This window comes from Oncorhynchus mykiss, chromosome 28, assembly GCF_013265735.2.
Source record: "Oncorhynchus mykiss isolate Arlee chromosome 28, USDA_OmykA_1.1, whole genome shotgun sequence".
Lineage (NCBI taxonomy): Eukaryota > Metazoa > Chordata > Actinopteri > Salmoniformes > Salmonidae > Oncorhynchus > Oncorhynchus mykiss.
Window position 1 is genome coordinate 28,090,696 of NC_048592.1, and position 23,994 is coordinate 28,114,689.

The 23,994-nt window shown below is 41.8% G+C and overlaps 2 protein-coding genes across 5 annotated transcripts; both read left to right on the top strand.

The window, feature by feature from the left end:
* Positions 1–143: 143 nt before the first annotated feature.
* Positions 144–13,215, top strand: LOC110508846 (cytochrome c-type heme lyase). The gene is made up of 7 exons (XM_021589699.2): positions 144–510; positions 957–1,108; positions 1,276–1,475; positions 1,806–1,954; positions 2,096–2,215; positions 4,306–4,392; positions 12,390–13,215. Exons 2-7 carry the CDS (start codon positions 1,000–1,002, stop codon positions 12,586–12,588), a joined length of 864 nt encoding a protein of 287 aa, XP_021445374.2. The 5' UTR covers positions 144–510; positions 957–999; the 3' UTR covers positions 12,589–13,215.
* A 1,453-nt stretch (positions 13,216–14,668) lies between these two features.
* On the top strand, positions 14,669–21,882 carry rwdd3 (RWD domain containing 3). Of its 4 annotated transcripts, XM_036966806.1 has the most exons (5): positions 14,669–15,060; positions 15,176–15,277; positions 16,801–17,267; positions 20,668–20,780; positions 20,965–21,882. In XM_036966806.1, the coding sequence occupies exons 3-5, from the start codon at positions 16,830–16,832 to the stop codon at positions 21,074–21,076; spliced, it is 663 nt and encodes a 220-aa protein (XP_036822701.1). In that variant the 5' UTR covers positions 14,669–15,060; positions 15,176–15,277; positions 16,801–16,829; the 3' UTR covers positions 21,077–21,882. The 4 variants fall into 4 exon arrangements, with proteins under 4 accessions (XP_036822701.1, XP_036822700.1, XP_036822697.1 ...); XM_036966805.1 differs by having other exon boundaries at positions 14,669–15,277; positions 16,804–17,267; XM_036966802.1 differs by lacking the exon at positions 15,176–15,277.
* The last annotated feature ends 2,112 nt before the right edge of the window (positions 21,883–23,994 follow it).

Consider the following 23,994-nt stretch of genomic DNA (forward strand, 5'->3'; position numbering starts at 1 on the left):
CGAGAAAATGAACAACTATGGGGGAAAAAACAACTTCTCCAATTGACTTCTCAATCGCCAGCCTAGTCTGCTTGGTCTGTTTCGTAAGCGTGTCCGGAAATTGGTTTAAAAACGCTTTGGTTTTGATGCTCTCGAACACGAGCATCAAAACCGTGATGTATCATGGGTAAATTGTGACAAGGCTGTCTGGGTCTCTCCTTCTGACCTTCTGCAAATGGTTTTGAAGAGAGTCGAGTGGACCGTTCTTTGTTCGTTATAACCATAGAGATAGATACAGGACTCATCTTTATATCTGTGCCATTGTAGCGTATGTGGCAGTTTAGGAATGGGAATCGCCATTGCGGCTACAACTCATAGGAATCCCGGTTTATACCTCATTGGAGAGGACGCGAAGTGGAAGCAATTGAGATTACCCCAAAAGTAACCAGAACATTCCCCCAATGCATTGTGGGTGTGTAGTGTTTGCTAACTTTCACGACATTGCAGCATAGACGGGCTACCTTCATCAAGGTAACACGTTTATATTTACTAGATTAATCCATAGTAAAATCGTTTGTTTTACTTTATATATTTCAAGAAATAGGCAACGAGTTTAGTCATGAAATTAGTCTGTCATTTCTAAACGAATTTCAAACCAGCATGGGATGGGAGTCCTACGGCTACGGTATCCGGCAGCTGATATGGTCCAGAGTGCATGCAAAGTCGTGATATTTACATAATCGCTGCTGTTGCAATGCTAATTTCAACAGTTACTGTAATATCCTATTTAGGACAACTGTCATGAGTTACAGACATATGGAAATAACAAGTTAGGGGTGCTGTTGTTTAAATCTTTGACCATTAGCTGTATGACTGGTTAATTAACAGGCTAGACGTGGGATGAGGCATAGCAGGAATTCATGACCCTTTACCCATTTCTTCTTTCTTAACGTTAATATCTGTTATATCACTGACAGGTCTGGGGTGTAGACCTATCCAGTGACTAACTTGTCAGGCAGAATGGATCCCATGTCTGGTTCTACAGTTAAAGCAGAGGGCTTTGTGGTCGCTCACCCCTATGCTGGCTCACCACCCCAGGGATGCCCCATGCAAAAGGAGACCAAACCAAGTAAGTCTCTTCAGCTGTGTCAGGTTGATACTGTTTGTGTTTGTCTATTGGTTCTCTGTTGTCTGCAATGTATACCCATAACCCCATCAGCTATCACACCTTGCATAGCAATAACAAAGCAGATATTATTTTTCATTGTACTAATGTATTTTGACCTATCCTCTCAGGTGCACCATTACCACCACCAGAGTGTCCCATGCACAAGGCATCCACCCCGGCCCAGGTTGCGAGCACAGCCCCCCCAACAGCCCCAGCTTCAGACCAGGCAGGGCCAACACATCAGGATCGGGCATACGAGTTTGTGGAGTGCCCCATGAAAGCAGCCAACAGAGAGAAATTTGTGTCTGACATCGATATAGCAAACATGGTACGCAAAGCAGCTAAAATACTTTTACATGCACTGTGTATAATTCTTACTACTATGTAATTACAATACTTGTTACTCCTACAACTATAATTACGCTGTGATAAGAACACTAAAGTAAAGTGTTACAGAGTTTTTATATAAACTGATGTACTAAATGTTGTTTAGTGTACCTCTCTTTTTTCATAACCCAGGAACTGGTTGACTAATAGGCTAAAATCGAATCAAACCAAGTCAATTAGGAGATAGATGACACTACAGCATATATTGATGAGACTTAAAACCCGGAAGACTACATCTCATCGTTATGTTTTGTTATTTCTCTTTATCCAGATGCCGCCACCCAATCAGCAGCCTGCCCCAGGTCAGCCCTTTGATCTGTCAGTGAACAGAGAGGAGTCCCAGATCCCCCGGGGTGGTACAGATCAGAACTGGGTCTACCCCTCGGAACAGATGTTCTGGAATGCCATGCTGAGGAAAGGGTCAGTCGACCTATCAGAACACTGAAGAGATATGGCTTGGACATTGAGATAGAATGTATTGAATTGATAGAACCTATAGTTATATCTCTATGGGCTTGGGTTTCTACTGTTGTGTACTGACTCATTAAAATTGTTTCACAGATGGCACTGGAAGGATGAAGATCTTGGTCAAAAAGACATGACAAACATCATCAAGATTCACAACCAGAACAATGACCAGGCATGGCAGGAGATCCTCAAATGGGAACAATTCCATAAGAAGTGAGTAACCAATCAACATCTCAGACTCTGGTACAATACCATGTAAGGTTGAGCGCACTTCAATCAATCAAATTGATTTGTAAAGCCCTTCTTACATCAGCTGATATCTCAATGTGCTGTACAGAAACCCAGCCTAAAACCCCAAACAGCAAGCAGTACAGGTGTAGAAGCACGATGGCTAGGAAAAACTCCTTAGAAAGGCAGGAACCTAGGAAGAAACCTAGAGAGGAACCAGGCTATGAGGGGTGGCCAGTCCTCTTCTGGCTGTGCCGGTTGAAGATTATAACAGAACCTGGCCTAGATGTTAAAATGTTCATAGATGACCAGCAGCGTCAATAATAATAATCACAGCACTTTAATAAGCACTTTACTGACGCTTCAAATTACTCCTGAACGACCAGTGCATGTCATGATACAGTGCCTTGCGAAAGTATTCGGCCCCCTTGAACTTTGCGACCTTTTGCCACATTTCAGGCTTCAAACATAAAGATATAAAACTGTATTTTTTTGTGAAGAATCAACAACAAGTGGAACACAATCATGAAGTGGAACGACATTTATTGGATATTTCAAACTTTTTTAACAAATCAAAAACTGAAATATTGGGCGTGCAAAATTATTCAGCCCCCTTAAGTTAATACTTTGTAGCGCCACCTTTTGCTGCGATTACAGCTGTAAGTCGCTTGGGGTATGTCTCTATCAGTTTTGCACATCGAGAGACTGACATTTTTTCCCATTCCTCCTTGCAAAACAGCTCGAGCTCAGTGAGGTTGGATGGAGAGCATTTGTGAACAGCAGTTTTCAGTTCTTTCCACAGATTCTCGATTGGATTCAGGTCTGGACTTTGACTTGGCCATTCTAACACCTGGATATGTTTATTTTTGAACCATTCCATTGTAGATTTTGCTTTATGTTTTGGATCATTGTCTTGTTGGAAGACAAATCTCCGTCCCAGTCTCAGGTCTTTTGCAGACTCCATCAGGTTTTCTTCCAGAATGGTCCTGTATTTGGCTCCATCCATCTTCCCATCAATTTTAACCATCTTCCCTGTCCCTGCTGAAGAAAAGCAGGCCCAAACCATGATGCTGCCACCACCATGTTTGACAGTGGGGATGGTGTGTTCAGGGTAATGAGCTGTGTTGCTTTTACGCCAAACATAACGTTTTGCATTGTTGTCAAAAAGTTCAATTTTGGTTTCATCTGACCAGAGCACCTTCTTCCACATGTTTGGTGTGTCTCCCAGGTGGCTTGTGGCAAACTTTAAACAACACTTTTTATGGATATCTTTAAGAAAAGGCTTTCTTCTTGCCACTCTTCCATAAAGGCCAGATTTGTATACGACTGATTGTTGTCCTATGGACAGAGTCTCCCACCTCAGCTGTAGATCTCTGCAGTTCATCCAGAGTGATCATGGGCCTCTTGGCTGCATCTCTGATCAGTCTTCTCCTTGTATGAGCTGAAAGTTTAGAGGGACGGCCAGGTCTTGGTAGATTTGCAGTGGTCTGATACTCCTTCCATTTCAATATTATCGCTTGCACAGTGCTCCTTGGGATGTTTAAAGCTTGGGAAATCTTTTTGTATCCAAATCCGGCTTTATACTTCTTCACAACAGTATCTCGGACCTGCCTGGTGTGTTCCTTGTTCTTCATGATGCTCTCTGCGCTTTTAACGGACCTCTGAGACTATCACAGTGCAGGTGCATTTATACGGAGACTTGATTACACACAGGTGGATTGTATTTATCATCATTAGTCATTTAGGTCAACATTGGATCATTCAGAGATCCTCACTGAACTTCTGGAGAGAGTTTGCTGCACTGAAAGTAAAGGGGCTGAATAATTTTGCACGCCCAATTTTTCAGTTTTGATTTGTTAAAAAAGTTTGAAATATCCAATAAATGTCGTTCCACTTCATGAGTGTGTCCCACTTGTTGTTGATTCTTCACAAAAAAATACAGTTTTATATCTTTATGTTTGAAGCCTGAAATGTGGCAAAAGGTCGCAAAGTTCAAGGGGGCCGAATACTTTCGCAAGGCACTGTATGTGTGCCATACCAGATATGTGAATTGTATTTAATTTCTTTCTTTCTAGGGAATGTCCATGCGGACCCTCCCTGTTACGGTTTGGAGGCAAAGCAAAAGAATTCACTCCTAGAGCCAGATTTCGCCACTGGATGGGGTGAGTTTTTTTTTTTTAACTCTGTTTATTAAGTTTTACACACACACAGACAAGACAAAGCAATATAAATAATATACTCAACTAGAAAAAAAATACAAATAAAAAAATAGCTTTAAAGATACCATACTTTAGACAAGTTAAACACACCAGGCAGAAGGCTACAGAGGTTAAAGGGCAATCTATAGTACAGGGACAGAGCAAACACCTCACCATTGTTCCTGTGAACAGTCAAGGGATAAGGGTGGAGAAATGCAACCACTCACAGAGAGTCATGGCCACAGACCGACCCTCCACTGGACCAAAAATAAAGTTTACAATGCTTTAAAATAAAAAATAAAAAAAATAGAATGATAATTAATGTAGGCGTGAACAAAATGTAAAAATAACTGGGAAAAACAAGCTCACACTTCAGTCTCTTCTCGGGCAAGATGTGCCCCCCCCCCAGCAAAAACACAGAGAAGCTCCTCCAACCCTTAAGTCACAGACTTATTTTAGTATTAATTGGAATGCCATCAGAGGATGGACTGTTTAAAGTAAGACCGGAATGGAGCCCAAGCCTCATTAAACAGTTTGGGGTTCCCACGTGAGTTGAATTTTATTTTTTCTAGTTTCAGAGAGCACAACACATCCCTCACCCAATATTTATAAGATGGGGGAGCTGCCATCTTCCAGTTCTGTAGTATTAGCCGTCTAGCTAAAAGAGTTGAATAAGCAACAGTGTCCGACTGGATTCTTGATAGGGGGGTACCCATGGGCAGTACTCCAAAAAGGGCTGTAAGGGGAGACGGAACTATAACAGTGTCATATATATCAGAGAAACATTTAAATATTAATTCCCAGAAACCTGACAGTTTATGACAGCCCCAAAACATATGCAACAGTGTGGCTGGTTCCACTTTACATCTGACACAGGTAGGATCAAAATCAGAGAATATTCTTCCAAGTTTGGCCCCCTGACCAGTGGATACGGTGAACCACCTTGAATTGAATGAGGCTGTGTCTAGTGCTAAAAGAGGACGAGTGCACCCTGTGCCGCACAGATTCCCAGACGTCCTCCCCAAGTTCCTCCCCCAAATCCTTTTCCCATCGAGTCTTTAAAGGCACCAAAGAAGGGTTCTGTAAGTCATGAATGATTGCATATACATCTGAAATTGCGCCCCTAGGAAGCTTGTTCAGCTCCAAGATGCTCTCTATAGCTGTATTCGCAGGCCTATTGGGAAATCCAGGTGTGTTAGCTCTGACAAAGTTTCTAGTCTGGAGATAGCGGAAAAAGTGGGATTGGGGGAGATTGAACTTTTCCTGCAGCTGAGAAAAAGAGGCAAATATATCATCAAAGAATAATTGGGCTAGCGAGGAGAGGCCTAGTGAGTGCCAAATGCCAAAAGCCCCATCATTCAAAGATGGAGGAAATAAAATGTTTTGATTGATTGGGCCTGATAGAGAAAAGCCTCGGAGGCTAAAGGCTAAACGGAACTGATTCCAAATTTGAAGAGACTGCTTTACAATTGGGTTGACACACCTTTTGCCTAGGGACACTGGGAGAGATGAGCACAGCACAGAGGAAAGTGCTGCAGGTTTACACGATTCAGACTCCATCTGGACCCAGAGTGGTCTAGGGCCAGTAGGATCAGTCTGCATCCAGTACAGAACGGCTCTGAAATTTGCAGCCCAGTAGTATGTCTGGAAATTTGGTAGAGCTAAACCCCCCAATGACCTAGGCTTCTGTAAATGTTTTCTACCAATCCGTGGTACCTTGCCATCCCAAATAAAATGCATGAATGTTTGATCCAGTGAAATAAAAAAAGATTTTGGAATAAAAATGGGTAAACATTGAAATAAATATAAAAATTTGGGCAACACATTCATTTTAATGACATTAATCCTTCCGATAAGAGAAAGGGGTAGCGAATTCCAAAAAGTAAAATATTGTTTCAATCTAATCTGTCTGCTAGAGCAACAAAGTTTTCCTGAAACAAATTTGAATATTTCCTTGTCACTTTTACTCCCAAGTAGGTGAATTGATCCCAGACAATCCTAAACTGAGAACTTGTAAAAGAGCACTTTAAAGCAGCCTTGTTTACCGGAAAAAGCTCACTCTTGCCTAGATTCAGCTTGTACCCTGAGATTGATCCAAACTTTTTAAGAACAGATAGAGCACGTGGCAATGAGGTATCGGGTTTGGAGATAAACAAAAGGAGGTCGTCAGCATATAGCGAGACTTTCTGCTCCCAGCCCGCCCTGATTATGCTTTGAATAGCATCATTAGAGCGTAGTGCAATGGCGAGAGGCTCGATTGCCAAAGCAAACAACAAGGGGGAGAGTGGGCAACCCTGTCTGGATCCGCGGTGCAAGGGAAAATAGTCAGAGGACAAGTTATTAGTCCGTACCGAAGCCTAGGGGAAAAATAAATAATCTTTATCCACGCAATGAATTTGGGGCCAAAGCCAAATCTATAAAGGGCAGCTGTTAGGTAATCCCACTCAACGCGGTCAAATGCTTTTTCGGCATCAAGTGAGACCACCACCTCCGGGTCCCCCGACGCTGGGGAGTACAGTATATTCATAAGGCGCCTAATATTGAAAAATAAATGCCTATTTCTCACAAAGCCAGTCTGGTCAGAGTGTATTACTTGGTGTAGCAAGCCTTCCATTTGGATGGCTAAAAGCTTAGCTAGGATTTTGTAATCACAGTTTAAAAGCGAGATTGGGCGATAGGATCCACATTCCAGGGGGTCTTTGTTTTTCTTTAGTAGTAATGAAATTGAAGCCTGATAAAGACTAGGCGGTAGCTTTGAAGTATTAAGGCACTCTGCAAATAGTCGAGACAAGAATGGGCAAAGCAGACCAGAAAACGTCCTGTAGAATTCGGTTGGAAAACCGTCCGGACCCGGTGATTTACCACTTTTCATTGCGGACACTGCTGTTGCAATCTCCTCAAGCGTAAATTCTTCTTCTAGACAGTCATGGGAGTCTGTATCAATTGAAGGCATATTCAAGCCATTAAAGAAGGAGTCAATCAGCAAAGGGTCTTGAAGGGATTCAGAGGTGAATAGCGCAGAGTAAAATTGTTTAAATTGATCATTGATCTCTTTATGTATAACTGTGGTGGCACCAGACGGGGTCCTTATTTGTGGGATTAAACGTGAGGCCTCAGATTTACGGATCTGATGCACAAGGAGTTTACTGGCCTTGTCGCCTTGTTCATAGACTTTGTATCGAGCTCGCAAGAGTAACTGTTCAGCTTGCCTGGTAGAAAGCTCATCAAATTCAGATTGGAGTAGTTGGCGCTCTTTATGCAGATCAGAGGAAGGATCCGTAGCATACTTCTCATCCAATGTGGCTATGGACTCGCTCAGGTCCCGAAGTCGCTGGGAGCGAACTCTGTTTTGGTTGGCTGTATAAGAAATAATTTGGCCACGTAGGTATGCTTTGAGAGACTCCCATATGGTAGAGCAGGACATACCTGGTGTTGAATTAGTTTCTAGGAATAAGGTGATTTCAGAAGAAATGAAATTGACAAACTCCTTATCTGAGAGAAAAATGGGGTTGAGACGCCATTGATAACACATAGGAGGTCGCTGGGGAAACTCTAGTTCAAGCACTAATGGTGAATGGTCAGAGATAACAATACTCTCGTAAGTACACTGCCGAAGGTTAGGCAGAAGTTTTTTGTCCAAAAAGAAGTAATCAATCCGGGAGTATGTTTGATGAACATGAGAATAAAAGGAATACTGTCTATCTGTAGGATGTAGGAAACGCCAGGCCTCAAACATAGCATATTTCTGAAGAAAGGATGGAATAAGTAGGGCACATTTAGATGGGCCTGTATTTGTTTGTGAGGACTTGTCAAGAACAGGGGACATTTTACAGTTGAAATCCCCCCCTAAAATCAACAAATGAGAATCTAAATTGGGAACAGCAGACAGAAAGGAAGAAATGAAACTTGTGTCATCCCAATTGGGAGCATAAACTCTAGCCAAAACAAGAGGGGTAGAAAACAGTTCACCAGTTACTATGACGTATCGTCCCTTAGGATCAGCAATAACCTCAGAAGCTACAAAGGGAGTAGCTGTATCAACCAGAATAGCAGCACCTCTTGATTTACTATGAAAGTTTGAGTGGAACACTTGACCAACCCAGTCCTTACGCATCCTAAAATGCTCACCAGTCCTCAAGTGAGTCTCTTGTAGAAATGCAATATTTGCATTCAAACCCTTTAAGTGTGTCAACACCCTCTTACACTTCACCGGGTTGTTAACCCCTTTCGTGTTCCATGAAATGTACTTGATCGCATTATTTCGGCCCCTCTGGGCATTCCCGTTATTCAACCCTGTCATTAGAGCATAGAATGGAAAAGCAATGAGCGCCCAAAACCCCCAGAATAACTTGTCTCAGAGTAATAATGTACGGTGGTAAATGTTTGGAAAAAGTACAGAAAAAAACCAGAAAAAAAAACTAAAAAGACAAAATGACAACATTAGAACTGAACAATTCAACCTGCCCCCCCACCCCCTCCCCCCATCCTAGACAATACCTCCCCAAACGAGGTACAAGCCTAAATAGAACATGTTCTCTTCGCACAGTATGTCTGTGAGAGTGCGGTCTTAGACCTAAACCCACAGTCCCGCTCTTTAAAGTCGCGTTTTGTTAGTGGATCAAGCAGCAAAAAGAAAGATTTGTATGTATTTTTTTCAAATAAAAAAAAGGCGAATCCCTTGTGCAAACGGAATGACAAAAGCACCACTTGTAGATGTATATAATTGTATTCCCAGTCTTATAACAGGCATTGAGAGAGAAAATAAATAAAATGTATAAAGGCTCTCAGCCAAAAATCGAATTTGAAGTAAGGAAATCGTAGTAAGACAATCAAAAATAATAGTAATTATAATCGTAGTCTAGTTGACGCTGAGACAGCTTACAACCAATACCAAAAAACTATGTGTGCGCAACGTTGAACATTTGCTGGGCATAAATGACGCTCAAAACTTTTAAAATTAAAGTGAGACCCCAAAAACCGTGTAGCCTCGAGACATTTACTGTTTACTGGGCCAATGCAAACGGATGCAGTAAACAAATAACCAAAAATATTTTGAGTCACTGAGACAATGTGTAAACAAACTAAATAGGTGAGCGAGACAGCCTAGAGACACAGGAGTTAAGTAAAACCTTAATACAATTAAATTAAAATGACTGAATGCTTGTAAGGCACGCACACTAGATGATCAAAACATTAGATCACATCAAATAAGCCTGAATAGTTTCGCCAACTATACAAGACTAGCCTGTTATATCTAAACATAATTGTACCACAGGTGGGTTACTTACTATCCACAGTTCGCAAGCAACAGTTGATGAACTGTGAGCATATTCAAGACTTCCTGATGTGACGTTGAATGTGAGCCATAGCCTCATCCGGAGATTCAAATGTGTAGTCTTTACCCTCATGAGATATCCATAAACGGCCCTGGAATCGCAGTCCATACTTCACACTTGGATGGTCCCGAAGCACTCGTTTCGCCTGTCCGAAAGAGGCGCGCTGCCTGGAAACAGTGGGGGAGTAGTTCTGGTAGATGGAGAAGCTCTGTCCTTGAAAGCTCAGAGTGGTATTGCGGGCTCGTCAGAGGATCTCCATCTTCTCATGAAAAAAGTGCACTCGAAGAATTATGTCACGGGGCCTCTCCCCATCCCGGGGCTTTGGGCGCAGCGACCGGTGGGCTCGGATCAATCAGGGGCTTTTCATCTAAGGCAAGAACATCCTTCAGCAGCCCTGAAATGAAATCCGTGGCGCGATACATTTCCGCTGACTCTGGGACCGATACAAGTCTCAGATTATTGCGGCGAGAGAATCCCTCTAAACTCACACAGCTCTCCTTCACCTTTTTCAAATCCGCAGCTAGGCGTTTAACTTCAGCCTCCAGGGATGTAGTTAAATCGGAGACATTGGTAGCGGAGGTCTCCAGTGCTGCAATCGTTGTAGTGTGTGACGCAGTTGTTGTTTTGAGTAATGTGATTGCTGGCACAGTCTCGTTCCGCAGGATGGTTAAATCTGCTTTTAAAGTATCAGAAACCTCCTGTATTCTGGCCTCAATCGTAGCAACCACCTGTGTTTTCATTTCAACTATCTCAGAGCGTAGTAGTTTGATGGCCTCGAGAATGTTCATTTCAGCGCCGCCAGGCCAAGCCGCACCCCCGGGTAAAGTGTGCGTCCCCGGGCCCTCAGACTCAGGAGAGGGCGGTGATGAGAGCGGGTCTTGTAGGCCGGGTTTTCTCAAAGTCATGCTTTTGGCCTTATGTTTGGTCGACATGCTGACATTCGGAAGCAAAGTAGTCTTGGTTTTTACGGAAAGGGATCACCAAATTAATATTTGAAAATAAATACGGTTCTGCTGCAAAATTCACATAAACTTTAAGAATACCACGGGAGCAAACGGAAAACACGTCAGTCGCACATGGCGTCCCCTACCATCCCCCATGGGGTGAGTTTTTGATGTAAACAGTTCTGCATGGAAGTTACATAAATTCAGCAAAAAAGAATCCTCCCTTTTTCAGGACCCTGTCTTTCAAATTCGTAAAAATCCAAATAACTTCACATATCTTCATTTTAAAGGGTTTAAACACTGTTTCCCACGCTTGTTCAATGAACCATAAACAATTAATGAACATATACCTGTGGAACGGTCGTTAAGACACTAACAGCTTACAGACGGTAGGCAATTAAGGTCACAGTTATGAAAACTTAGGACACTAAAGAGGCCTTTCTAATGACTCTGAAAAACACCAAAAGAAAGATGCCCAGCGTCCCTGCTCATCTGCTCATCTTGGGCACATGACGACTGCAGATGTGGCCAGGGCAATACATTGCAATGCCTGTACTGTGAGCGCTACAGGGAGACAGGACGGACAGCTGATCGTCCTCGCAGTGGCAGATCATGTGTAACAACACCTGCACAGGATCGGTACATCCGAGCATCACACCTGCAGGACAGGTACAGGATGGCAACAACAACTGCCCGAGTTACACCAGGAACGCACAATCCCTCTATCAGTGCTCAGACTGTCCACAATAGGCTGAGAGAGGCTGGACTGAGGGCTTGTAGGCCTGTTGTAAGGCAGGTCCTCACCAGACATCACTGGAAACAACGTCGCCTATGGGCAAAACCCACCGTCGCTGGACCAGACAGGACTGGCAAAAAGTGCTCTTCACTGACGAGTCGCGGTTTTGTCTCACCAGGGGTGATGGTCGGATTTGCGTTTATCGTTGAAGGAATGAGCGTTACACCGAGGCCTGTACTCTGGGGCGGGATTGATTTGGAGGTGGAGGGTCTGTCATGGTCTGGGGCAGTGTGTCACAGCATCATCGGACTGAGCTTGTTGTCATTGCAGGCAATATCAGTGCAGGGAAGACATCCTCCTCCCTCATGTGGTACCCTTCCTGCAGGCTCATCCTGACATGACCCTCCAGCATGACAATGCCATCAGCCATACTGCTCGTTCTGTGCGTGATTTCCTGCAAGAAAGGAATGTCAGTGTTCTGCCATGGCCAGCGAAGATCCCGAATCTCAATCCCATTGAGTACATCTGGGACCTGTTGGTTCGGAGGTTGAGGGCTGGGGCAGTCCATGAGGAGGAGATGCACTGCAGTACTTAATGCAGCTGGTGGCCACACCAGATTCTGACTGTTACCTTTTGATTTTGAACTGCCTTTGTTCAGGGACACATTATTCCATTTATGTTAGTCACATGTCTGTGGAACTGGTTCAGTTTATGTCTCAGTTGGTGAATCTCCTTATGTTCATAAAAATATTTACACATGTTAGGTTTGCTGAAAATAAACGCAGTTGACAGTGAGAGGACGTTTCTTTTTTTGCTGAGTTTGCATGCAAAAATATATACATTTTCTTGACACAGACCTAGCCCAAGAAGTACCACTAGCACTCTTTTTCTGGTTGTTTTTATTTGTGATACACTAGATCATACGACCGGATTTTGTGTTTGCAGGTATGGCTTACCGTTTGACAGGCACGACTGGATCGTAGACCGCTGTGGAAAGGAGGTGCGCTATGTGATTGACTATTACGACGGCGGTGAGATCAATAAGCAGAACTTTACCATCCTGGACGTGCGTCCTGCCATTGACTCCCTCAGCGCCGTGTGGGACCGTATGAGAGTGGCCTGGTGGCGCTGGACCTCCTCTTAAACCCCAACACTCCCCACACTAATAGCCTGATCCCAGTTCTGTATGATGTCATGCCATTCAATGATAGTCAGAGAAGTTGGCTAAATCACGTACAGATCTGGGACAAGGCTATCTTCTACCACTTAAGATTCACAGGGTTGAATACCGTCTCTATGTTCTCATTCATTGATTTGAGGGAGTACTAATGTATCAGACTCTGGCACTCTGCTAATAACTCAACTTTTAATTGACAGCTAGATTGGCTTCATTGCTTGAAGTGAACTGTTTTGATTGACTTTGAGTCCACACACGCAATCACATGTATATTTACTCACTATAAAAATTGTTTGTTTGGGAGGACATACTAATTGGTGGCTTTTCTTTAGTGAATCTTTTCTCCTAAGTTGATAAAATGGAACTGTGTGCTATTTGTATCCCGTATTATGTTTAAAGTAAAGGCATGTTTGTATGGTGTTGTTTTAAGTTAAAGGGAGGGCTACTGTATTTGTGGGTTTGTAGCATGTATTTAAAGTGTCCCAATGACTAAATGCGTCAACTCCCAGGTCAATGGAAGCAACCATTTGGAATGGACTCTCAATGAAGACAAATTGATAATGTATTGTCCCAGATAAAACAGGTTAATGTGTATTCTTTGGCTTGATTTTCAATGCATCACACAGTTGCCTTTTTAAAATTATAATTTAGTTAAATTCAGGGCAAATTATTTGTTTTATTTAGTATAGTATAAGCTTCTGTATAGATGAAAACTGGAGATAAGCTGTCTATCTGAAAATCACACGCTGCTATTTATTGTTGACCATCAGATGTGATTAATGTGTATTGTGAACAGATAATGACGCTCTGAGTAATTAACCGTTTTTCGGTACAATTGAGAAGGGTGCAACTGTAGCCTCGAAATTCCGGGCATTCCTGCAGGTACCCCTCTATATTTGTATCGGTCCGTTTTTTAACTATCACTCCAGTACGATAGATGGCGGTAATGCACCATAACGTTGGATGCCAACTGTCGATAAACCCCACAGAAGAAGAAGATTCTGGGAGCGACAACGGTATCTAGCTAAAGCTAGTACACACCGATAAGTGTCCTTCGCCCACTATTTCCCGCAGTTCTGTTAATGGCATGTGTTCGTTAGGCGGGGGCGAAGGACACTGTTTACCGATGTTGCTAGCAAAGAGGACTCCGGTACACAGCGGGAAAAACTCAGATAACTTTTATTTCCCTTTTGACCCAATAGGGGGGATTTCAGCCACACCCGTTTCTGACAGGTGTATAAAATCGAGCACACATGCAATCTCCCCAGCCAAACATTGGCCTTACTGAAGAAGCTCAGTGACTTTCAATGTGGCACCGTCATAGGATACCACCTTTCCAACAAGTCAGTTTGTAAATTGTCTGCCCTGCTAGAGCTGCCCCGGTCAACTGTAAGTGCTGTTGTGGTGAAGTGGAAAAATATAGGAGCAACAACGGTAGGCCACAAGCTCACAACAGGACTAGTATGCTACACAATCTCACGGAACAGGACCGCTTAGTGCAGGATGCACGTAGTGTGTAAAAATCGTCTGCCCTCGGTTGCAACACTCACTACCGAGTTCCAAACTGCCTCTAGAAGCAACGTCAGCACAATAACTGTTAGTTGGGAGCTTAATGAAATGGGTTTATATGTCAGATTAACCGCACATGAGCCTAAAATCACCATGCGCAATGCCAAGCGTTGTCTGGAGTGGTGTAAAGCGCGCCACCATTGGACTGGAGCAGTGAACGCGTTCTCTGGAGTGATGAATAATGCTTCAGCATGACAATGCCCCTGTGTACAAAGCGAGGTCCATACTGAAATGGTTTGTCGAGAACGGTGTGGAAGAACTTGACTGCCCTGCACAGAGCCCTGACCTCAACCCCATCTAACACCTTCGGGATAAATTGGAACGCAGACTGCGAGCCAGGCCTAATCGCCCAACATCCGTGCCCAACCTCACTAATGCTCTTGTGGCTGAATGGAAGCAAGTCCCCGCAGAAATGTTCCAACAGATTCTAGTGGAAAGTCTTCCCAGAAGAGTGGATGGAGGCTGTTATAGCAGAAAAGGGGGGACCAACTCCATATTAATGCCCATGATTTTGGAATGAGATGTTTGACGAGCAGGTATCCACATACTTTTGGTCATGTAGTGTAGTTTTAATTACAAGTTGAACTAGCTAGCTACACTACAAGTAAATCAGCTCTCTTGACCATAGTTTCTTGTCTGGATACGGGTGGAACTAAAAATAGGGACTTGAAGTACATCGGACATAAACAACAAGCACACATTTAACGCGTAAATTTTTTTTACAAAATGAGTGAAAGAAGCACCGATTTCTTTTGAGATATTTTGAATGACAGTTGTTATTTGAAATGTCTGAGCTGGCATTGGATGAAATGTCCGTTTTATCAGCAATATACTGTGAAAAGGACGAATTTGAGCTACTTGAGAAATCAGGTAAATTGTTGAGCTAGCTAGCTGTGATTTGCCTAGTAACTCAACTCCACGATGATTTCATCCACGGAGTTGGGCGCAGATTATACTTTTTTTAAATGAAATTCCGACTCCTTAGAATCGCTATGCCAGGGATCATCGACTAGATTCAGACGTCGAGCCCAGAACATCATTACAAATAATTTGTAGGCTACAAATTGACCGTAAGAAGCCGAAACAGGTATACTATTTGACTGTTTCCACTTGTATATAGGCAAGTTTGTTACTCAATGTGTATTTATTATTACGTGTTTTACCTTTCTATTATTTATCTATTTTGTTTCTCAGCATTGTTGGGAAGGTTCCCTAAGTAAGTGTTTCACAGTTAGACTACACATGTTGTATACTTTATTTGATTTAAAACATAATTTCTAACCCTGCTTACATTTTGTACATGATCGCATACACTCATTGGCCAGTTTATTAGGTACACACATCTAGAACTGGATAGGACACTGCTTTGGCTCCAGAACAGCCTGAATTATTTGTGGCATGGATATGTTGCTCAATTGGTATCAAGGGATCTAACGTGTGCCCGGAAAACATTTCCCACACCACCACTGCCACCATCCTGTACCGTTGACAGCAGGCAAGATAGAGCCATGGACTCATACTTCTTACTCCAAATCCTGACTGCCATCAGTATGATGCAACAGGAACCAGGATTTGTCAGACCAGGCAGGTTCCCCTCCTCAATTGTCCAGTATTTGTGGTTGCATGCGCACTGGATCCACTTCTTGTTTTTAGCAGATAGGAGTGTAGCCCAGTGTCTCATTCTCTTTCGACCAATCACCAACAAGCTGTTTTTTGCCAACAAGACTGCCGCTGACTGGATGTTTTTAGTTTGTTGCACCATTCTCTGTAAAACCTAGACACTTATCATGCCTGAAAAGGCCAGGAGGCTGGCTGTTTCTGAGATACTGGAACCTGCGCGCCTGGCACCAATGATCGTACCACACTCAAATTTGCTTGTTTTGCACATTCTAACGTGCTGCGATCCCAGTCTGCCTGCTTAATACAGCAAGCCATGGCCACATGACTCACTGTATGTAGAAGCAAAAACATATATCTCTCTTAAGCGTGGGAATACTATGGAACAGATTTCCAAAATTAAAATCACTCGTCCAACAATTAAAATAATATTTATTTGCTAAATTATTTTAAATTATTTTGAGGCAATCACCCCGCAAGCCGCCAGTTGGGGAACCCTTCAAAAATGTATTTTCTTAAACCCTTACCTTGTCCCTATGTTTGTCTTCTGTTGCATGCTTTTTTTGTTTGCTGAAATCTATACTTTTAAATAAAACGCTTGCAACCCGGTGCAAATCTCAACAAGGAAACAGTCGGTGGTTGTTTTTGATTGTTTGCTGAAATCCATACTTTTTTAAAATAAAACAAAGGCATGTAAAAACAAGAATAGGTACACTGTAAGGGTTTAAGAATTTATATTTTGAGGTATCGACTGCATGTGTGTCGGCAGCTAATTTCCCAAACTAGTCTGCGCTCAACCCCGTGGATGAAATCATTGTGGTGTTAAGGTACTTGGAGTTGGCATTTCCACAATACATTATGTACACTGTAGCTAGAGTTTTTACTTTATGTTAGCTAGCTGGCTAGCCTAGATGCTAGCTATGTATAGCTAGTAGTATTTTACATGTGGTGTGATGTTTTGTGAGTTACTTGAACATGTTAGTGTTTTCACAGCAGAAAAGGGACTTGTATTCCGCATCCAGATGGAGGTGGAAGCAGCCACCAGTGAGAGAACTCTTTTGAGTCTCCTCTTCCAGCTGCCAACAGAGTACCCCCACTGTGTCCCAAAAATAAGTGTCAGCTCTAAACAGCTCTCCAGGAAACAATGCCAACACATCAAGCAGAGTCTGCTGGAAAAGGCCTCCACACTGGAGCCAGACCCCATGGTTCATGAACTACTGCTGTGGCTCCAACAGAACTTCACTGAACTTACTTTAAATGACCAGTCCCTGGTGGAGGTGCAAGAGGAGGGTGGTGAGGAGGAGACGTGGATAGCTCTTTTTCTAATAGACCATATGAGGTCCAAAACAAAATATATAAAGGCAATTGAAAAGTGGAGCTCGGATTTGGGGCTCACCGGAAGGCTGTTCTTGGGGAAGTTGATACTGGTCCTTCTGCAAGGCGCAAGAAGGAGTATCAAGGTAGTGTAGAGTTTAGACTTTAACTGATGCAATGACGTCTCTTCAGATCAGCTATAACACATGATAAATAATGAATATGATGTACAGTTGAAGTCGGAAGTTTACATACACTTAGGTTGGAGTCATTAAAACTTGTTTTTCAACCACTCCACTAATTTCTTGTTAACAAACTATAGTCGATTAGGACATCTACTTTGTGCATGACACAAGTAATATTTTCAACAATTGTTTACAGACAGATTATTTCAGTTATAATTCACTGTATCACAATTCCAGTGGGTCAGAAGTTTACATACAGTAAGTTGACTGTGCCTTTAAACAGCTTGGAAAATTCCAGAAAGTTATGTCATGGCTTTAGAAGCTTTTGATAGGCTAATTGACATTATTTTAGTCAATTGTAGGTGTACCTGTGGATGTATTTCAAGGCCAACCTTCAAACTCAGTGCCTCTTTGCTTGACATCATGGGAAAATGAAAAGAAATCAGCAAAGAAAATTGTAGACCTCCACAAGTCTGTTTCATCCTTGGGAGCAATTTACAAACGCCTGAAGGTACCACATTCATCTGTACAAACAATAGTACGCAAGTATAAACACTATGCCACCACGCAGCCGTCATACCGCTCAGGAAGGAGACACGTTCTGTCTCCTAGAGATGAACGTACTTTGGTGCGAAAAATGTAAATCAATCCCAGAAGAACAGCAAAGGACCTTGTGAAGATGCTGGAGGAAACAGGTACAAAAGTATCTGTATCTAAAGTAAAATTAGTCTTATATCGACATAACCTGAAAGGCCTCTCAGCAAGGAAGAAGCCACTGCTCCAAAACCGCCATAAAAAAGCCAGACTACAGTTTGCAACTGCACATGGGGACAAAGATCGTACTTTTTGGAGAAATGTCCTGTGGTCTGATGAAACAAAAGTAGAACTGTTTGGCCATAATGACCATCGTTATGTTTGGAGGAAAAAGGGGGAAGCTTGCAAGCCGAAGAACACCATCCCAACCTTGAAGCACGGGGGTGGCAGCATCATGTTGTGGGGGTGCTTTGCTGCAGGAGGGACTGGTGGACTTCACAAAATATATGGCGTCATGAGGAAGGAAAATAATGTGAAATAATGTGGATGCATTGAAGTAACATCTCAAGTCATTAGTTAAGAAGTCAAGAAGTTAAAGCTTGGTTGCAAATGTGTCTTCCAAATGGACAATGATATCAAGCATATTTCCAAAGTTGTGGCAAAATGGCTTAAGGACAACAAAATCAAGGAATTGGAGTGGCCATCACAAAGCCCTGACCTCAATCCTATGGAAAATTTGTAGGCAGAACTGAAAAAGCGTGTGCGAGCAAGGAGGCCTACAAACCTGACTCAGTTACACCAGCTCTGTGAGGAGGACTGGGCCAAAATTCACCCAACTTATTTTGGGAAGCTTGTGGAAGGCTACCTGACACGTTTGACCCAAGTTAAACAATTTAAAGGCAACGCTAACAAATACTAATTGAGTGTATGTAAACTTCTGACCCACTGGGAATGTGATGAGAGAAATAAAAGCTGAAATAAATCATTCTCTCTCTACTATTATTCTGACATTTCACATTCTTAAAATAAAGTGGTGATCCTAATTGACCTAAGACATGGAATTTTTCTGAGGAATAAATGTCAGGAATTGTGAAAAACTGAGTTTAAATGTATTTGGCTCAGGTGTATGTTAACCTATGTAAACCCTCACGATATGTTGGATATAATGATGTCATGTACACTCCCTTCCATATGTTACATTTTGTTCTATACTTCAGCATTTTGGATTTGAGATTAAATGTTTCATGTGAGGCGACAGTACAGAATGTCACCTTTATTTAAGAGTATTTTCATACATATCTGTTTTACCATTTATAAATGAATGCACTTTATGTATCTAGGCCCCCCCTTCTGAAGAAGTCATAAGTATTTGAACAAATTTGTTTATAGTTTATCAAAGTAGTCAAAGGTTTAGTATTTGGTCCCATATTCCTAGCATGCCATGACTACATCAAGCTTGTGACTACAAACTTGTTGGGTGCATTTGCAGTTTGTTTTAGTTGTGTTTCAGATTATGTTGTGCCCAATAGAAATGAATGGTAAATCATGAATTGAATGGTAAATCATCACTTTTATTGTTAATAAGATTAGAATATGTTTCTGAACATTTCAACATCTAATGTGAATGCTACCATGATTACGGATAATCCTGAATGAATCGTGAATAATGAAAGTCAACAGGGGAGTGAGAAAGTTAGAGGTATAAATATCTTCCCCCCCCCCCCCCCCCCCCCCACACACACAAAAATGCTAGGTTATTGAGAGGTTATCGTGTTTTGGGGGCATAATCACTAACCCTAACCCATTATTCACGATTCATTCAGGATTATCTGTAATCATGGTAGCATCCATATTCTTGTAGAAGTGTTCAGAAACAAATTATATTCTTATTAACAATAAAAGTGACTCCAAAATGACACAATTCATGATTTACCATTCATTTCTATTGGGCACAACATAATCTGAAACACAACTAAAACAAACTGCAAATGCATACAACAAGTTTGTAGAGTCACAAGCTTGATGTAGTCATTGCGTGCTAGGAATATGGGACTAAATACTAAACATTGAGTAAAATGAATTCTTATGACACCTTTAAATGGCTGGACTAGATACATAAAGTGCTTTAATTTCCAACCGGTAAAACGTATCTATTAATATACCCTCAAATAGATGGTAACATTGTATACTGCCACCTCATATAAAACGTTTGATCTCAAATTTAAAGTTTTAGTATTACTGTCCAAATAAATACATAGGGTAGTGTATGTATGAAAATACCCCAAAATAGGTGACATTCTATACTGTCACCTAATGTAAAACATATTATCTCAAATCTAAAATGCTGGATTATAGAGACAAATAACAAATGGTAGCTTCACTGTCCAAATTCACTCCCCTCCATAAATATGTTTTGTTTGAGGCCTAATCCACTTCTTTAAAGATGTGGTGTTCATACTCCATCTGAACCTAAATTAATTACTGAAAAAGCATAGTATGTATGTCATTCCACAAAATGTCTGTGTTGTTTTTCACTTTTCCTTTGTTCAGTAATTAACTGTGCATGTCCAGAAAGTTGAACTGAATATGAAAGTTGGAAAATATAATTCAGACAAACAGTGTTGGGACATGTTGACTTGGCACCTTAATTATTGCAACATCATACAATACATTTATTGATCATTATTACCCTGCCTCCTTCATCATTTGCCAACCAGGAATAACTACTACCCATGCTAAACTTGTACTTGAACAGTATTAATTAACTGCTGGTTTCACAGGTCATTATATTTACAGGCCAAAACAACTGTTTGTTTTCCTTCTGTAGGAATACATCCATCTCCAGAGAACTGTGAAAGTAGATGTGGATTCATCAGGAAAGAGATGCAAAGAGAAGATGATGAGAGTTCTTTGCGAAACCCAAGTCTCAGACCTCAAACGGTTAAGGATTTCCTCAGCTTTTCCATATGAATTTGTGTCATAACGTGGGCATTTTGCAATTGTACATTTGGGCATTATAAAGGTCTCTGGTAATGTGTTCAAGAACTCACTGTAATCAGTCCTTGATTTCATTTACTGCTCCTCACTCTATCATCCCTCAATGTGTTTCTTCTCTCATTCACAGGATCTCATCTTTTGAAATCAAAGAGTTTTTGTCCCTCGAGGAGCTACAAAGGGAGTTTGAGCAAGTTGGACTATTGAAACTGTACCAAGAGTTTGTGGCCACATTGCCGTAGCCATCATGGCTTTTGTCAAGTCGTGCTTTTCCAGACTGGTGCAGATTATGTGAACTTTATACTTTCCATATGATAGTCAACGGAAGGACTAATCTAAACATCTGATTAACATTCAGTTATGGGTTACATTTGTGCATTGAACATGTAAAAGGTATTCAAAATGTTTTTCTACCATCCACATGATGGCAGCAAAGTCTACCATTTGAATCAAAGATTTGTAAAGTTGTTAGTTTATTCAAATCTTTTTTTTTATTGTCACACACTGGATAGGTGCTTTGAAATGTGTTGTTATACAGGGTCAGCCATAGTTGCATGGCACCCCTGGAGCAAATTACTGTGAAGTGCTTTGCTCAACAGCACATCGACAGGGTTTTCACCTTGCCAGCTCAGGTATCCACTTTGGCTATTCCCTAGTTGAAAAGTTGTGCCTTGCTTTCTACTCCTGACAGATTTGTTCCTCCTTCTTGTACCTCTTCATCAAATACATGAAGGTTAAGGTCATATAGAAAAACTTCTATAAAGTGATCCACAAAACTCTGATGTTACATGAAAGTTGCATCATAGGACTTAGCTTCGGATTGCGTCTAGGATGTTGTATACAGATGCGTATCGTTCCGATGCCTAGCGTCTGAAATTAATAACAGCCATACAGTTTTAGCCTCGCGAGCCACCCTGATTTTGCAAGCTTACATACAGTGCATTCGGAAAGTATTCAGATCCCTTGACTTTTTCCACAATTTTGTTACGTTACAGACTTATTCTAAAATGGATTAAAAATAAAAAAAATTCTACATAGAATACCCCATAATGACGATACCTTATTTACATAAGTGTTCATACCATTTGCTATGAGACTCGAATTTCAGCTCAGGTGCATCCTGTTTCCACGGATCATTCTTGAGATGTTGCTACAACTTGATTGGAGTCCAGATGAGGTAAATTGAATTGATTGGACATGATTTGGAAAGGCACACACCTGTCTATATAAGGTCCCACAGTTGACAGTGCATGTCAGAGCACAAACCAAGCCATGAGGTTGAAGGAATTGTCCGAAGAGCTCAGAGACAGGATTGTGTCGAGGCACAGATCTGGGGAAAGGTGCCAATTTTTTTTGCAGCATTGAAGGTCCCCAAGAACACTGGCCTCCATCATTCTTAAATGGAAGAAGTTTGGAACCAACAAGACTATTCCTAGAGCTGGTCGCCCGGCCGAAATGAGCAATAGGGGGAGAAGGGCTTTGTTCAGAGAGATGGCCAAGAACCCAATGGTCACTCTTGACAGAGCTCTAGAGTTCCTCTGTGGAAATGGGAGAACCTTCCAGAAGGACAACCATCTCTGCAGCACTCCACCAATCAGGTCTTTATGGTAGAGTGGCCAGACTGAAGCCACTCCTTAGTAAAAGGCACATGATAGCACGCTTGAAGTTTGCCAAAAGGCATCTAAAGGATTCTCAGACCAGCATCACTGACTTGCCTAGTTAAATATGGGTGAAATTGTAAAAAAATGAAACCTGAAAATGAAAGTCTGGAAGAAACCTGGCATCATCCCTACTGTGAAGCATGGTGGTGGCAGCATCATGCTGTGTTGTTTTTCAGCGGCAGGGACTGTGATACTAGTCAGGGTCGAAGGAAAGATGAACGGCGCAAAGTACAGAGAGTTCCTTAATGAAAACCTGCTCCAGAGCACTCAGGACCTCAGACTGGGGCCAAGGTTCATCTTCCAACAGGACATCGACCCTAAGCACACAGCCAAGAGAATGTAGGATTGGCTTCGGGACAAGTCTCTAAATTTCCATGAATAGCTCAGCCAGAGCCTGGACTTGAACCCGATCAAACATCTCTGGAGAGACCTGAAAATAGTTGTGCAGCGACGCTCTTCATCCTGACAGAGCTTGAGAGGATCTGCAGAGAAAAATGGGAGAAACTCCCTAAATACAGGTGTGCCAAGCTTGTAGCGTCATACCCAGTAAGACTCAAGGCTGTAATCGCTGCCAAAGGTGCTTCAACAAAGTACAGAGTAAAGAGTAAGAATACTTATGTAAATGTGCTATTTCAGTTTTTTATTTTTAATACATTTAAAAAAATACCTAAACCTGTTTTTGCTTTGTCATTATGGGGTATTGTGTGTTGATTGATTAGGGGTTGGGGGGGGGGGGGGGGGGGGGGGGGACAATTTAATCAATTTTAGAATTAGCCTGTAACGTAACAAAATGTGGAAGAAGTCAAGGGGTCTGAATACTTTCTGAATTCACTGTAAATGGTTAGCTGTATCCATGTCACGAAACCCGAATGTAATCTCGCAAAACTTCCGGATGTTTGTACAAGGCTAATAAAAGTGTACAGTTGAACAAAAAATTAAGATTCCCATCGACAAAGGCATATCTATAACCTCAACATGTAAAAACAGATTTTATCCAGGGTCTTCCATTCTAATAGATAGCCTAGTATTGTCATTGTTTAACTGGAAAACACTCGCTTCTTCGACATATGTCCATACACATAAGGCTGTAATTAATTTCAGATGGCAGGTACAGGAACAATGCTCAACTAGGATGCTGTCTGTATACAGCATCCTAGTTGCGATTTGAAACTGCTTAGGACTATGTAACATGTCCCATAACCCTGTTCATGTCTATGTAACATGTCCCATAACCCTGTTCATGTCTATGTAACATGTCTCATAACCCTGTTCATGTCTATGTAACATGTCTCATAACCCTGTTCATGTCTATGTAACATGTCCCATAACCCTGTTCATGTCTATGTAACATGTCCCATAACCCTGTTCATGTCTATGTAACATGTCTCATAACCCTGTTCATGTCTATGTAACATGTCCCATAACCCTGTTCATGTCTATGTAACATGTCCCATAACCCTGTTCATGTCTATGTAACTGCCATTTAAATACATGGGTTT

Excerpts from the sequence above, each read along its gene's own strand:
- LOC110508846 (XM_021589699.2), top strand. The coding sequence starts at position 1,000 with ATGGATCCCATGTCTGGTTCTACAGTTAAAGCAGAGGGCTTTGTGGTC. Across the intron at positions 1,955-2,095 it reads AATGCCATGCTGAGGAAAGG|ATGGCACTGGAAGGATGAAG; the intron begins GTCAGTCGACCT and ends ATTGTTTCACAG. Across the intron at positions 4,393-12,389 it reads AGATTTCGCCACTGGATGGG|GTATGGCTTACCGTTTGACA; the intron begins GTGAGTTTTTTT and ends TTGTGTTTGCAG.
- rwdd3 (XM_036966802.1), top strand. The coding sequence starts at position 14,976 with ATGTCTGAGCTGGCATTGGATGAAATGTCCGTTTTATCAGCAATATAC. Across the intron at positions 15,061-16,800 it reads TGAGCTACTTGAGAAATCAG|CAGAAAAGGGACTTGTATTC; the intron begins GTAAATTGTTGA and ends GTGTTTTCACAG. Across the intron at positions 17,268-20,667 it reads GCGCAAGAAGGAGTATCAAG|GAATACATCCATCTCCAGAG; the intron begins GTAGTGTAGAGT and ends TTCCTTCTGTAG.